Raw genomic sequence first — 16,191 nt, forward strand, 5'->3', positions numbered from 1 at the left:
ATGGATGATATACCCCATTGGGCCAGCTCTAAGAACACCACCTGCTATGAGGTTGCTGCAGCGACTATGGCTATAGGTAGACATGTCTTCCCTTGCCTCAGTTTCCTCATCTATAAGATGGAGGAAACATCAGAACTGCAATGTACATGGAAATGCATTTTCAGTCTGTAGAATGTCATACAAATTTTATTGTTAATCCACTGAGTGTCCTTATGTCTATTTACACTTTTCTGTTCTTCCTCCCCTATGTATCTTCCTGATACATAGCAGTTTTTCCTTTGAGCTGGTACTTTGTAATAAGGCTATTCTGAGTCTCTTTTTTCAAATGTTTTCAAATGCTTCACTGCTAAATTAAATAATGCCCATCTTTTCCTCACTTTATAAAATAAATAGATACAACTATCCCAGTTTTATGTTATTTTTCTGTATTTTTCTTAAACTTTTTATACTTGCTGCTATTCATATGTTTCCCTCTAGAAAGAACAAAATATATGAACAAAAACCAGACAAGAAAACTTTTGAAATCGCCAGTAGAGTTCATGTGCAGTGTGTATGTGTATCTTGTGTGTGTGTGTGCGTGTGCATGTATTTTCATGCACGTTATCTTACATAGCAAACATCATATTTTCTGCTGGTAAAATTTTCTCTGGTTTGTATAATGAACTTTAACATATCAGTGTTTCTTCATGCTCTTCAAAGAGCACTGTTATTTGATGGTGATTCACTGAATAAATGTGAGCACTATTGCTTGGAGAGGCTTTGGTTTATCTCCTATTCTGGCAGTGAGATATTGAGTTGCACGATGTTTTCCCCAAAATGACTTATGTTTAGTCTCTGCACTGAGGTGTGGACAGGGTGATCGTTGTCTCTCAACTTATCTGCATGTGTTTATACTTCTATTCACTTAGGTTTTGTCTAAATAGGATATAAATGTTGAGCTGTTCATTGAAATAAAGCATACACATTTTTACAGTCACACCACAGTGAATGGGATGTGAGGCGAGATGGGGTTGGCACCGTGCTGGGAGAAGAAACAATTCTCCATAGCTGGAGGCACTTTGATGGCACCTGGTGATGGAAAAACCTCAGAGAAGGTGATCTCAAACTGGACAGACACTGATTCATTTGGGCACAAGATGATTAGAGATCTTTGGGAAACTGCTTTTACCCACAGCTGGAAGTGTTATCATATGTTAATTTCAAGAATAATACAAAATATTCTAATTTCAAATTAGATAAGATTATTTTTTGCATTTTATAAAGCATCTGTATTCTTATTTTTTAAATTTATTTTTAATTTGCATCCAAGTTAGTTAGCGTATAGTGAAATAATCATTATTAGGAGTAGATTCCAGTGATTCATCCCCTGTGTATAACACCCAGTGCTCATCCAAACAAGTGTCCTCCTTAATGCCCCTTGCCCATTTAGCCCATCCCTCCACCCACAGTGTCTCCAGCAACCCTCAGTTTGTTCTCTGTATTTGAGAGTCTCTTATGTTTTGTCCCCCTCCCTGTTTTTATATCATTTTTGTTTCCCTTCCCCTATGTTCATCTTCTTTGTATTTTAAATTCCACATATAAGTGAGTTCATATGATATTTGTCTTTCTCTGACTGACTAATTTCACTTAGCACAATACCCTCTAGTTCCATCCACGTTGCTGCAAATGGCAAGATTTCATTCTTTTTGATTGCCGAGTAATACTCCATTGTATATATACACCACATCTTCTTTATCCATTCATCCATTGGTGGACATTTGGGCTCTTTCCATACTTTGGCTATTGCAATTTAGACAAGATTATATTTTTCTTTCTGGTAAATTAAAATTTATAATTATAACATATCCTATGATCTTTATGAAGATATATATTTCTAATTCCAGCTTGAGGAAAATTTAGTCTTTTATTGGATTATTTAAATAGATTGTTAGTCAGATACAGAGTTGATAATATAGATGACAGGCTATGTTATGGATGTTACACAAGCTTATTTCCCAATATATGCCCAAATGAAAGCACACCTGAGTTGGAACAGACTTTAGGGATTATGTAGTTTAAAACTGTTACATCCTAAAATTTCCTCTAAACCGTATCTTTCCAGTCTTCATCAGCATCTGACTAAATACTTTCTTGAAGGATTGCCCATTCAATTATTGGGCAGTATTAATTTTTAAAACATTTTTCCTGGTACAAAGATGAATTTTGGCTCCTCAGAGATGATTTCATGAGCTTTAATTTCACATCCTAAACCATGTCTACGATAACCTTCCATTTTTTTTGATGGTGGCTACTATTTTCCTATTAATCACCTAGATCAGAGCTCCTTATTTCTCAAACATCACCCTCATGACCTGTAGTTTTATGAAAAGTCCTGCTTATTTTTATTTAAATGCCACCCTTTTCTGGCTATTTAAATAATTGTCTATAAAATTCTAGTGATTTGCAGCTCCAAGAAACATGTGTTATTACTCACTTATTATTTGTTGTGTTATGCACAATAGCTGTAATTAATCCAAACAAATACTATAGCTTGCAGGCTGGAAGTTCTCTGCTCAGAGTAGCTAAAAACTCTTGTTTAGAAAAAACTTGACACTTTTCTAAATTGATTTTTTTTTCCAGGTTACTCTCTATGTGCCGTTTGTTTGTTTGTTTGTTCATTTGTAACATTTCCTTGATATTTCATGCTGTCTCTCTATAGTTCTTGGGCTGGTTTCTTGTTTTAAATTGACTCCCTAATTTTGAAATGAGTTTGGAGAAAAGCTGCAAGAACAATATGAATAACTCCAGTGTAATCTTCACCCAGATTTCCCAAACATTATCCTTAGGTTATGAATTATTTACCATATCTACTTTCTCTCTGTCTTCCTTTCCCTCTTTCTCACACACATGTATAGAATTTGAGAGTTTGTAAACAAGATGTCTCATCGGAACAAAATGCTTTAGTGCGTATTTCCTAAAACACAGGAACATATCCTTACATAACCACAATACAACCAGCCAAATCATGAAATTAACGTTCATGTAATACTAACACCTAACGCACAGACACCAGTAAAATTTCACCAATCATCCCAATAATGCTCTTTATGAACAACACAAAACAACAACGATGACAACAGCAACAGCAAAGAATTTGGCCCAGGAGTGCACAGTGCATGTTGCATTGGCCTGTTTCATTGGATTTTTGTTTGCTGCTTAGTTGTCTCCATGCTGAAACTATTCCTTAGTCCCTCTTTTTCATTCATGATTTTGGCATTTTAAAGATGACACACCAGCTCTTTGGAGAATATCCCTCATTTTAGGTTTGTCTAATATTTCGTGTGATTGCAATGACGTTGTACATTTGAGGCAGAAATAACACAGAAGTGATACTGTGTCCCTCTTGGTGCACACATCAGGAAGTATGGGATGCCTATTTGTCCATTACTGGCAATGTTACTTTGGCTGAGGTGGTGCCTGCCAGGTTTCTCCATAGTATTTGCTTTTTTTTCTCATAGTAAATAATAAATATATTGTAAGGAGATACTTTGAGGCTATATGGCTATCTGCTTCCTCTTTTATATGTTTGGCCACCTGTTGATGAGTCTGGCCTGAATCAATTACTACTATGAGTTTGTCAAGTGGCGATGTTCCTTTTTTTTAATGTTTATTTATTTTGAGATAACAAAATAAATTACAAAGTAAATAAATGTTTATTTTGAGAGAGAGAGTGGGAGTGGGGGAGGGGCAGAGAGAGAAAGAGAGAGAGAATCCCAAGCAGGCTCTGCGCTGTCAGCTCAGAGCCCAATGTGGGGCTCAATCCCACAAAGTGTGAGATTGTGACCCGAGCCAAAATCAAGTGTCGGACTCTAAACTGACTGAGCCACCCAGGCACCCCTCAAATGGTGATATTCTTTAACGTTCCTTCTACATTTGTTACTTGGCATTATAAAGGCTCTTCTTTCTTTACTATTTATTTTTTGAGTAACTCTTGGTAAATTGCCACTTCCCAGAGCCCCGCTAAATGTGCCCCTATTCTGAGATCCCCACATAGTCTAACAATCCAGCAATGAAAACTCTAACTCCTAGAAATCAGGGGGCTTCCAGTGCCCTTCTTTACGGGGCCACTCTGATCGGTGAGTGCCTGTGCAATGGCTTAAGTGTATAAAGCCGGAACGTGATTCCTGCCTGTCCAAGAAATGGACAAATCAAGGGCAGTTTAACTAGTTCAGGGGTCCTCGGTCTTGGATCCATATTGGAAACACCTGGAAAGTTCCATAATTCACTAATGCCTGGACTCCATGCCCATCACCCAGTTAATTCTAATATGGAGTCAAGACTGGGAGCCACTGTGTTAGTGGAGTAGTGAGGTGGGGGAGCTTTCCTGTTCAGTCTCAGCTGACTCAGAAGTAGCAGGAATTTGGACACTAATGAGAATTCTAGCCAACAGGAAAAAGAAACTCAGTGATCCGTTTCCCAAAGGAGAGAGAGAGACAGAGAAGGACAAAGAGAAGAAGGGAGGAGAAAGAGGAAGAAGGAGAAAGAGGGAAAAGGAGAGAAGAGAAGGGAAGAAGAAAGGAGCAAAGAATGTGATAAAATATAGGCAATGGATAATGCTAGGTAAAAGATATAGGAGAATTCTTTCAACTTTTCTATTAATTAGAAATTGTATCAAAATATTCAACAAGAAAGATGAGAGCCACTGTAAACATTAACCTATGGTTCCTCCTCTCCTCACAAAACCACAGAAAAAAATAATGAGGGAATAAATTCTTATTTACCCTCCACATTTAATATGGGGTTTTGAGTAGAGGAGGTGAGGTGGAAAAGGAGGTCTGACCTGACCTTAGAGACCCCTCAGGGATGAGGGATGACAGGCCCAAGTGACGCAATGTTGAGAAAGTTGGGGTCTTTCCCTTTCCACCTCAGTGCAGAGCATCTTCCTCCTACAGTGTGTCATTAGACCATCAACAAACTGCAGTCACAAAGCACATGGATTGGAAAAAAGCCTTGAGGTATCTAATCAAGTCCCCCACCCTAAGTATGAAGGTTTTAAAACATTTCTCCATACTACATGGCAATGAGAAAGAACGAAATATGGCCCTTTGTAGCAACGTGGATGGAACTGGAGAGTGTGATGCTAAGTGAAATAAGCCATACAGAGAAAGACAGATACCATATGTTTTCACTCTTATGTGGATCCTGAGAAACTTAACAGAAACCCATGGAGGAGGGGAAGGAAGAAAAAAAAAAAAAAGAGGTTAGAGTGGGAGAGAGCCAAAGCATAAGAGACTCTTAAAAACTGAGAACAAACTGAGGGTTGATGGTGGGTGGGAGGGAGGGGGGGGTGGGTGATGGGTATTGAGGAGGGCACCTTTTGGGATGAGCACTGGGGGTTGTATGGAAACAATTTGACAATAAATTTCATATATTGGAAAAAAAACAAAAAACAAAAAAACAAAAAAAAAAACATTTCTCCAGAAATATTGGTCCGAGCGCTCTAATATATAATGGAATATATACATATATATAATATATATAATATGTATAATGGGATGCATCCCTTTTAACTATAGATATAACTATAGTTATAATTACAACTATAGTTATAATATAGTTATAACTATAACTATAGATATAATCTATAACTATAGATTTAACTATAATATATATAATATATATAATGGAATGAATCCCTTTTAACTATAGAAACATCATTCTCTGTAGATTGATATAGATATAGTTCCTGTCTCCAGGCATCGGGGGAGGAATGCTCAGTGGCACTGGGGAAAGGTCAGAGGTGGATAGTTGAGCCCACAGGGAAAATGGCCATTGAGATGCTTGTAGAAACTCAAGAACAGCTCCAAAAGGGCAGAGAGGGTGCCTTTCCCATTTTCCATTCATTTCAGTAGCTCCTGTTCTAACCTGATGTCAAGCACACAGATGGTGCTCAGGGAATATGTGCATGATCACAAAATGCTGAAGTCAGGAGATGGGGAGAAAAGTAAAACAAAAGAAGGAAGGCTAAATAGGAACAAGAAATTCAAAGAAGCACAAAAGAAAGCAGAGGTGCCTGGAAACTGCACTGGGCCACGAGCTGGGCAAAGGGAGCCAGTGGGAGATTCTGGCTCAGAACGTTGGGGTAGTTGCCCAGCTGGCTTGAACCTGTCAAAGTAGACCTGAGGGTTGGCTTCTGAAACCCAGCCAGAAGCGGTGCTTGGTTTTTGTTTTAACCTAGAAGATTGAGGTTGAAAGAATTTGCTTGGGAGTCTTGGAGTAATACAGATTGGAATAGAAATGTCAGATTTGACAAAACAAGGAGAAAAGTGGCCTAGTTGTTCTGTGTTTTTATCTATACCTCATCTTTATCTGTGTGTTCCCTGATGCTGTGGCAAGTCATTCGTGTACTTCACACAGCTACCAAATGGCATCAACCATGTTTTAGAATCAAAAGGAAATCCTTCATTTCCCTTGGATGGTGGGACCACAGAGATACTCAACAGTGAACTCACACAGCCCTCTGCTTCTGGTGAGCCTAGTTTTTTCCATAATCATAAACTTTGACAATTCTTTTTGATTTAAGGACACCAACTCCCTCTGCTTACACATCATGAGGCCCAGAAGTGACCCCAAGCATTGAAAATGTCCAGTACTGAGATTGCAGGAACAGAATGTGAACACTGAATATTCTGCATAATCTTAGGATGGAGCCTCCAGAATTCTCCAGAAGAAGTGACAGTAAAGGTAACGGGCTCGTTATCGCGCATACACCTCACCAATCCCAGAGGTTGCTGTGCCAGGAAGCAGGGCTATGATGTGAGATCAAGACTTGGCTCCTCGAGCAGTAGTAAACAATTTACTCAGGCCAGATCCCTGGTTTCTCAGGGATTAAGATCCCTCTAAACACACTGGGATAGCCAGAGTAGGGGTCCCTTCCAGAGCACATGAACAAAGAACAAGGCAATTCCTATTGTAGCATGGTGACTTTAAATCTCAAAGGACACGGTTCTACAGAGATTATTCTTAAGCTTAGAAGACAGAAATGTCCCCAGAAGCTCAGAGCAGCCACCACCAATAAACCTTTCCTGTCAACTGTGGTTCCAAATTGCAGTCTGACTCCACAAACCATTTGTGCCTACTCCCTTCTGTGTCCATGTGAATCTTTTTGACATGCCCTGGGCTCCAGAGCTAAGGACTACTCCTCTCCTCCTTGGCCTTGACCTCTTTTCAGAGCCCAATTCAGCCTTCCTGGTTAGTTAGGCTCTTGACACCTAGCAATCTGAGTGTTGAGAATGTGACACTTGGTGGAATAAAGATCAACTGATAATAGAGGCACAGGTGAGGAGAGCAAGGACTGCATTAGATGTTGCATTTGGGACAACCAGGTCCTTAAATGTCCTCCAGGTGCTTTATACTGAGCCATTCAAGAGACCTCCCAGCTGCCTCTCCTGGACCAAAGTCTCAAAGGAAGGAGATGGCAACAGGAAGCAAGTTCAGTTCTATTTAATCTGATGTCTTGAGTTTTGTCCCTTCTAAACAGAGCCTCTCCCTTTCCCACCAATCATACATGTGGCTTCCTGCCTCTGACTCATAGGGAAGGTGAGGCGAAAAATGCCATAAGAAAAGAGAAACAGGAGCCCCCTTTAGGGTCAGCATGAGTAGAGGAGGGTTTACAGGGCTCTCCCTCTGCATTCAAGCTCCCACCTCCCCAAATGGTATCCCCTTGGGTAAGCTGGAGCATCAAACTTCTCAGAGAGTGGTGCACACCCAGCCTTGAATCCTTACTTTGTCAGAAAACATATGGTCCCAAATATGGACCTTTTTGGTCCCCAAAAGGATGAATTGTATCCCTAGGCATGGAAGAGTCTTTACGGAATAAGTGCAATCCCCAGGCCCACGATGTCCTCAGGCCTGGGTCATGGGAAGGGGCAACAGATGGGGGGCTTTGGAGAGCCCAAGCAGAGCAGACTTTCTGTATTTGGTAATAAGGGGAGGGCTGAGCAGAGAGGAACCTGAGTATTTGACATAAGGAGATAGTATCAGACTCCAACCTGCAGGGTGGCAAGAAGCCAAGAAAGAGCCCCCTGCCCAAACAAGAGGGCAGCCAGAGGGAGGCACCTCAAGGTAGCAGTGCTGGAGCCCAAGAGGGCAATTGGTGCAGCCCTGAAGCCTGCAGGGGTTTTGTCCTGGGGCTCCACTTTGCCTCCGGAGGACTCCAAGCAGGGTCCCCGAGGAGCACGGATAATTTCTGGAATCCAGCCTGTTGTGTTTTCCACTACCTCCTGTAGGAGAAGGAAAATGGGGGGAAATGGGTAAGGGCAGAAGCTTCTCCCACCCTCATTTCCTTTCTTGTGCACTTACTTAGTGATCCCCAGTCCTTGCAGCCTCACAAACCAACTGGGATATTCCAACAACCCCACAATCCAGAACAGCACCATCCCATCTCTCTGCTCCCCAGCCCTTGCTTCCCTGACCCAGTGTTCTTACCACTGCCATTCACCTACCTCCTTCTTTCTTTTCCTGGATTTTTCCAACACCATTCCACCCCCCTCCATCCCTAACCCTGAGAGGGTGGTGTCTCTTGGAACACTCACATCAATGGTCTTTATTATCACTGTCTGCTGGGCCTCCTTGCAGGCTTTCTCAGCCTTCTTAATGTTCTCTGGGGTCCATTCAACATTGTTCATGGCCATCATGCCCTCCATGGAACTGCCATGGGCAAGGGGAACACACAATAAGATAGGGTCAACTTAAAGCTTTGACAAAATAGCCTCACTTTTGTTAGCATAATTTCTAGGTCAGCATAAACCAAAAAGAATGCCTCACGATTTAATATGACCATGATGAATTTGGCAGAAGGAGAAATATCAAAACTCAGAGATGAGCATTTTTTAAGTGAAAAAGAGAAACTCTTGACTCTTTAAAAAGTGGTTCTTAATCTGAGGGCCATGAAGTTCAAGAAAGTCGATGGAGTGACTTCAGGGAACCTATAAATGCCCTGAAATAGTATGTGAAATGTGTGTGTCTGCACAGATGTGCATTTTCCTTGGAAAGGATGATCAGAACTTTCATTAGAATCTCAGAGACAACCCTTACCCCTAAATAATTAGGGGTCACTACTTGAAAGTAAACAGTCTTTGACTGTCAGGTAGTGCATGAGAAAAAGGCAAAGAATTTGTACATAAGTGATCTAACTTTTAGAGGTCAGTTCTTACCTGCTTTTCTGAATGACCTCACTAATATGGAAAAATCTCCTATCTTACATCAGAGCTTCAAGAGTCAGACGCTGACAGAAGCAGGCATTAAGAAGGCAGGGCTAACCAGGGAGCCTGCTGAGGAATCCTAACTCACTAGTGTAGGGGGTAGTAGGTGGTCTTCCTTTTCCTCCTTCCTCGTCCTCCCCAAGACCCCTCCCACACACAATTGAAGGTCTTATCTTCCAGGATGACTCACTCTGATACCTCCTCCCCCAGCTCATGGGCCACGTGGATGATGTCAGGGTACCCCATGCAGCTGGAGATGTTGTTTCGGGGATAGTAGAAGAGGAAGATGAGGCACATCTCATTAATGGTGCTGGGACCCCCCTGGAGAAGAAAAGAGAGCCAGAAATGGAACAGAAAGATACAAAGGCAAGCAGAGAGAAGGGAACAAGGCAGGCAGAAAATAGGTTATGTGTCATTCTACCAATGATTCTGTTTTCCTTTTCCCTTAGCCTGCAACAAGCTCACTGAGTGTTAATTACTACTTCTTAGCTACCCTTTCCTTTTCTGATTGGTGGGCATTCATTGATGTTATTTTCAAAGAAATATTCCATATATCTGCCCTATCCACTACATTTCCACAGCCACTGCTCTGGTTTGAGAAGATGGTTGAGAAGATGAGAGAAGATACTGAGTTTCCCAAAAAAAAGCCACTCCCTTCTGAGCTCTCCATCTCTATGTGTCTAAAGCAAGACCCATTCAAATATATCACATGTTCAGTTCACTGTAGTAGGACCTTATGGTTTTTCCCTGTGAATCTCCTAGTGCATTTTCCCCATCTGTCTCTTACAGTATATATTACTTTCTACTTTGCATCATAGTATATATGGCTATAGTTTCTTCCTCAATAGCACACAACCCCTTAGGAATCCTATAAACACTGAAACTACCTTTGATATACAAATGGCTGGGTTTCCTTGTGACCATAAGAACAATAGCTAACTCATAGGGTGCCTGGGTGGCTCAGTTGGTTAGGCAGCTGATCTTGATTTTGGCTCTGGTCATGGTCTCACGGTTCATGGGTTCAAGACCCCTGTTGGGCTCTGTGGCTGACAGCTCAGGGCCTGCTTGGGATTCTCTGTCTCCTTCTCTCTCTCGGTGCCCCTCCGCCTCCTCTCTTTCTCTCTCTCTCTTTCTCTCAATAAATAAATTTTTAAAAACCTTAAGAAAAAAAGAATAATAGCTAAGTCTAATTGAACATCTACTATAAGTCAGGCAATGATCTAGATGTTTTATTTTTTTTTTAATTTTTATTTATTTTGAGGCAGAGAGAGGCAGAGTATGAGTGGGGAGGAGCAGAGAGAGAGGGAGCCTCAGAATCCAAAGCAGGATCCAGGCTCTGAGCTGTCAGCACAAAGCCTGACATGGGGCTCGAACCCATGAACTGTGAGATCATGACCAAGCCGAAGTCGGACACTTAACCGACTGAGCCACCCAGGTGCCCCATTGTTTTACATATGCTAATCAACTCTCACAACAATATTATGAGATAGTATTGTTAGTTCTTATATGAATTAAGAAACTGAGGCACAAAGAGATTGAATAACTTGCCTAAGGTTAGAAAACTACTAATAGTTGTGTTGGCATTCAAACCCAGGCAAAGAGACCAAGCTCTTGGTCGCTATAACATGCTGTATGTCCATTGTCTTAGTGGGTCATTGACACCAGATAATAGGGAATCCTTGTACCCATCTTAAAATCACTGTGATGTGAGAGCATGAAAAGCCCCATGTAAATAATATCATTGGAGGAAGAAAGGGGCTTCAGCTGGAACAATCAGTCACTTAACAGACAAGGCCAGGGTTGGGGTCTATTCTGAGGCTACTGTCCTTGACCATGGTGGGGAGGGAGGTACTCACAAAAGTCAAGGAGTCCCGGTCCAGCGTCTGGTAATGACACTCCACCAGCAACTCATCTCCCTATTCGGAGTGAAACATGAAGGACCCCTTCAGACCCATTCTGTGTCTTTCAAAACACAGAAGGACTGCTACTGCCTGAGAACCCCCTTGGCTGACAGGGATGAGCTCTGATCCTGCCTCCCCAGCCTGTCTCCAGTCACACCTCCCTGCAGGCTCCCACCTGTTTAATCTCCATTCGATAAGGTAAATCTCGAGTCTCCTGCAGATTGAAGTCGTAGAGATCATCTTTGCAGATTATTCGGAGTTGTGTTCCATTTCTAGAGCGAACAAAGCAGTGTAATGTGCTCATACTGTGGGCAAAGATTTACCGTAAAACAAAAAAGCTCCTCCTTCCACAGCTTTATTCCGGTCACCTCTATTCTATGGGTAGTTCTAGCTCCTCCTTACTCCCAACCAAGCATAACCTTAGGCTGCAGAATAAGTAACTATTCTCACATTTGTTCCCACATGCAGACGGGAAAGCTTCAAGTCCATGTCTTCCCTTACCTGTATTGCACAGCCTGCAGAGCACGGCCAGCCAGGTGGGTGTGGAGCAGGTAGCCATATACCTGTATGTCAGGCACTGGGACCCCATTCATCTGTGGCAGGGAGGAGAAGACACATCTGATTTGTTAAGAACTCTCATCTTGCCCTGTTCCTTGATTTTTCCCCATTAATATTTGACATCTTCCTCCTATGACTGACACGAGCCCCTTTAGTTCTTACTGGGCCCTCCTGGACCCTCTTCCTGCCCCACCCCCTGGCCCCAAAGCCCTGACTCCTTCCTTCCCTTGCATGATCCAGATTATAGGTTTTCCTGAACATAGGTAGCTATTCTCCGGGTCCAGGGCTCAGGCTGTGTGTGCTTATGGACCAGCCCAGATCTGTGACGGGAAACAAGGAACCTTGGGGAGGATGTGCCTCCCAGCTTCACCTCCTCAAACTTCTCCGTCTTACACAGCCCATAGGACAGGAAGGACTCCGCGCCTGGGGGTATGAAGTGGATGGGGAAAGTGAAGAAACCCAGCTGGAGGACTCCCATGTCGTATTTGCGCAGCTTTGCCGTGTAGTATAATCGGATGCCTGAGGAGTCGTACACACCTGGTGCGGAATGGAAGAATCACAGAAGGTAAGAGAGCTGGTCACCATGTGGGAGCAAGAGGCCCAGGAAAGACAGGGCAGGGCTGTGGCCAAAAGGAGCCAGTGTGCATCCCGCAGCACCTTCCCAACACCTCAAGGAATCAGCCAGGCACACCAGTTCTTCTTCTATAAATGCTCCAGATGCTCACCTGGAACGTTGTGAAAATTGCTGTAATGAATCTCCAATCGGATCCACTGGGGGTCTAAGGGAGTCCCAATAGAGACACCCACATCATCTGGAAACTGGTAACTCTGTTGGATGGAGGAAGATTTGGCAGCGGGAAGGGCTTGGTGCTAGGTGCAGGGACCAGCACCTGCCCATGTTTTATGGCCCTCATCCCAGACCTCCCCCATCTCCTGGCCTTCCATCAGTCCAGCAATCCCAGTAGCCTGACAACATGCACACACTTAGCCACCTATTTCCCTCATCACAAGACTCACTGTGCCCCCGACAGCCCAGCCCACGATGACCTGCGAGCAGAGGGAGAAGGCAGGGTCAGCCCCGTAGCAGTCACTGATGCCCGTGGGGAGAACACTGGCATTGCCACAGGCATAAACCAGGATGTGATGCACCATCGTCTCGTTGTGCTTGAGCAGCTTGGGCTCAAACTGGGTGAGGGAAGGAAGGCAGATCAGAGTCAAGATCTTCTATGTCAAGTCCTATTTCTCCCATCCCTTTGCCCCAAAGAAAACTATACCCATTTCCCACTTCTCTTTCTCTTTCTTTTCTATTTGCTCTCTGTTTTTTTGTCCCCAACCCATCACTTACCCTGACTCTGTCTGATTTCTCTCTCAGCCTCCACCCTTTTAAAGTCCTTCCCTGAGTGCACAACATGCCAAGTCTAGCAGAGAATATCCTCATGACTTCTGACTTTCCCTTAGTAATCTTACTAGTCTATAATATCTGAGCACATGCCTCATTGGATTCGCCTCTTAAAGAAAAAAATTGGCTCCCACACATTTGCTAGTTATTGTAAGATCAAAACTTGAAATCACTCAACTATGAAATCAGGTGGCCAAGTTGAAGTTCCCTCTAGCCAGACTTCATGGACCTGACAGCCCTTGGCCATGACCCCCAGCCTGAACTTCCTCCTGGGCTATGAGCACAATTCTAGGCCCAATGTGGGGCTTGTATTTTGCCCTTCGGAAACACTAATTTGTTACCTTCATCAAAATCTCTGCTGCATTGTGGGACTCAAATAGAACAGTGTTGGGCTCAAGAAATCATGAAACTACCACCTCCACCAAATCTGGCCTGGCCTCGCTGTGCTCCCAGCTACTTCTCTCCAGCTTCCTCTCAGCAGTTTTCTGAACATCATCCTTCCAGAGCTGGCTGCGCTCACAGCGCTGCTCAACTGCCTTAGCAACATCTGGTTCGCCCTACCTTGAAGATGTGATGCTTCTTGCTGACGATGGGGAGAGGGAGGAAGGTGCAGGCATATGTGGTGTCATCCTCTGGAATGAGGAACTGGAGAAGGACACACAGAGGCTGAGCTGGTTGGGAAATGAGGCTCTCAGAGAAGCCGGGGAAGGGACAGGCTAGCTTGGCAGTCCTCAGCGGACTGAGGAAGTCATAGCAATCTCAATTCAAGGAATGTACTGAGTATTGGGTGCAAGAGGAGGGTCATGATTGAGTGGGAAGGGGGCTGGGAGATGGCTGGGTGGGGTGGAGGGCTCTTACATCAGTGAGTTCCAAGTCATGGATGATGGTGTCCTCAGGGATGTCAAGGTCATCAGGGTGGACTATTTGTAGCAGGAAGATGGACTTGACAAAAGTACGGTCCCGATCCAGCTTCAGAGTGTCATCCAGGCCATAGGCAGCCAGAACCCTTATGGTGTCACTCTGGGGGTGTGATTGGCATTGAGGTGCTTCTGCCCGTGAGTAGCACTTTGCACATACCCACACCCAAGGACTGACACAAGCCACTTGCTCACATCTACACAGTGGAATGGAAGGAGCTTCAGACTGGGGGATCGAAACCATCGGGTTCTAGTTCTACCTCAGAGGCCAACTTGCTGGAAATAAAAGCAAGTCACATTCCCTCTCAATGCTTATATCCACATCTGAGAAGTGACACACTAAAGTTCCGTAAAATCAAGCAAGGTTCTTGGATAGGGGAAGCCAGGGGAGGGTGGGGTGGATGCTGAATCAGTGGGAAATCAATCCCCTTGTAGAGGGCTTGTGGATTTGGGGAGGGACATGACTGGGGAGGTGCCTGGAAAGGCGCAGAGGGACAGAACCCCTGGGAACTGTGCCTGCCACCTGAGATACAGGCACATTCAGGATGGGGAGTGACTCCGCCTACCCAGAAGGAAAAGCTGCTTGTAATCGAATGCTTCCCTCCCCTTCCTATTTTACCGTAATGTCTTGGTCATGGGCATCACAGGAGCGGAAGGGCCTGGAGAAGCGCATGGTGGTGTAGACAGCGTCTTCTGTCAGCCCCTGCAGCTCAGCATCCTGGCTCCCGTCCTCCTCCAGGGTGTCTTCATCCACCAGGTGCTGATCCTGGGGTCCAGTGAAGGTCAAAGAGTAAGAACAGGAAACTCCAGTGGTCATGACTGTGGAGCGGCTAGTGACCCTTTAGCTCCCCCAAGGTACTAAGTTAGCAGAACCCAGGTCTTCTTCATTTTGTAGTTTGCTCCAGGGACAGAGCATGGCATCAAAGTGGATCCTCAGGCAGAGGGATGAACAAACTCTGATGGAATTTCGCCAGCTGACCCTGATTTACTTCTCCCATTCCAAATCGCAAGTCCATAAATCCTAGTGTTCCTGCATCTCTAGCCCGTGAAAAGTCACATACCCTCTGTACTCTCAATGCTATCTGTCCTCTCTTGTGGCTCATAACACTGACCCTTCCCCATACAAATGCAGTTCAGATGGGTGAGGTTGGGAGATGGGTGAGTTGCTTCTTCATCTGTAAAATAGGGTCATAATCATCCACCTCATAGTGAGGCTGTGAGGTTTAACAAGCAAAGATTGTGGAACAATGCCTGGTTAATCAAAAGTACATTACAATTTTAAGCTATTACTATGGTAGCTGCTACTGTGTTTATTAGACTATTTTATGTTGTGGTCCACCCAACTGAGCTTAATAGAAGCTAAGGCTGAAGACTGCTTCAAACAGCGTTGACTCTCCCTCATTGTCCTGCTTTTAGTCATGCAGGACCCTCTCTCAGCACAGTGGTTCCACTCCTTAGCACCTTAGGGACACGCAATCTGGAAGACCTAGTTTGAAACTCTCCAGTGGACCATTTCTACAGGGAGAGGTCAGAAGTCAGCTGGTGTTCTGGGTGTGTGCCTGGATAAGTTTGGAAAATCTGGATCCTTCCTGGACTCAGAGTCATCCTCAACCCAGCAAGAGACCCTCATCCTTGGAAGGGAGTCACCCTCAGACTTACCGAGAAATAGACATTGCCATCAGGCAGGACTCCTCCAACCACCAGATCGCTCCCCACTCTGGTGTAGCGATTTGTGACACCCAAGCCCACCCAGCCGGCTGTCCGGACCTGGAGCTCAAACGTGATGATCTCAGCCTCAAGGTCAAAGTCCCAGCGCAGGAAAATGACATTGGAAGGATCTAGGAACCTGGAATAACGCAGGCGAGATGTGGGGCCAAAGCGTTTGCCTTGGAAGAGGGCTGCCAGAGTCATAAGTAGGAGAAGCCTGAAGAGAAGGGCACAGGTCATGGCTCCTGGGGTCTGGAGCATCTCTCCTACAGATGGACACTCAAGAAGTATGGATTTATATGTGCCTCTACCTGTGCTAGGCACCGTGCCATAGGGGAGGGACAGACTGGGGCTCTTCTGATCTGATTATCCCCTGGATTCCAAGTGGTGCCACTTACATAACCCTGGAGGTTATGAGGTGTGAGGTGGTCAGAGAGGGTACAGAGCAGATTGCTCTTGCCCTGGAG

General features: G+C 44.3%; 1 protein-coding gene across 2 annotated transcripts; it reads right to left on the reverse strand.

Annotated features, from left to right (window-relative positions):
• Nucleotides 1-7,969: 7,969 nt before the first annotated feature.
• LOC102964078 (DBH-like monooxygenase protein 2) lies at nt 7,970-15,129 on the reverse strand. Of its 2 annotated transcripts, XM_042977429.1 has the most exons (13): nt 15,079-15,129; nt 14,637-14,783; nt 13,959-14,120; nt 13,662-13,745; nt 12,719-12,886; nt 12,427-12,529; nt 12,072-12,238; nt 11,645-11,736; nt 11,319-11,415; nt 11,099-11,158; nt 9,433-9,563; nt 8,574-8,688; nt 7,970-8,261 (listed from the first exon to the last, which is right to left on the reverse strand). In XM_042977429.1, the coding sequence occupies exons 1-13, from the start codon at nt 15,118-15,120 to the stop codon at nt 8,019-8,021; spliced, it is 1,611 nt and encodes a 536-aa protein (XP_042833363.1). In that variant the 5' UTR covers nt 15,121-15,129; the 3' UTR covers nt 7,970-8,018. The 2 variants fall into 2 exon arrangements, with proteins under 2 accessions (XP_042833363.1, XP_007090950.2); XM_007090888.2 differs by lacking the exon at nt 15,079-15,129 and having other exon boundaries at nt 14,637-14,990.
• Between the last annotated feature and the right edge of the window lie 1,062 nt (nt 15,130-16,191).

This window comes from Panthera tigris, chromosome A2 (genome assembly GCF_018350195.1).
Source record: "Panthera tigris isolate Pti1 chromosome A2, P.tigris_Pti1_mat1.1, whole genome shotgun sequence".
Lineage (NCBI taxonomy): Eukaryota > Metazoa > Chordata > Mammalia > Carnivora > Felidae > Panthera > Panthera tigris.

What these genes read in the sequence shown, in the direction of transcription:
- LOC102964078 (XM_007090888.2), bottom strand. Translation starts at nt 14,834, where the DNA reads ATGACCACTGGAGTTTCCTGTTCTTACTCTTTGACCTTCACTGGACCC. An exon ending in CAATTTTCACAACGTTCCAG is followed by an intron (nt 12,239 to 12,426) that starts GTGAGCATCTGG and finishes ATTCCGCACCAG; the next exon opens with GTGTGTACGACTCCTCAGGC. An exon ending in AGACGGAGAAGTTTGAGGAG is followed by an intron (nt 11,737 to 12,071) that starts GTGAAGCTGGGA and finishes TCCCTGCCACAG; the next exon opens with ATGAATGGGGTCCCAGTGCC.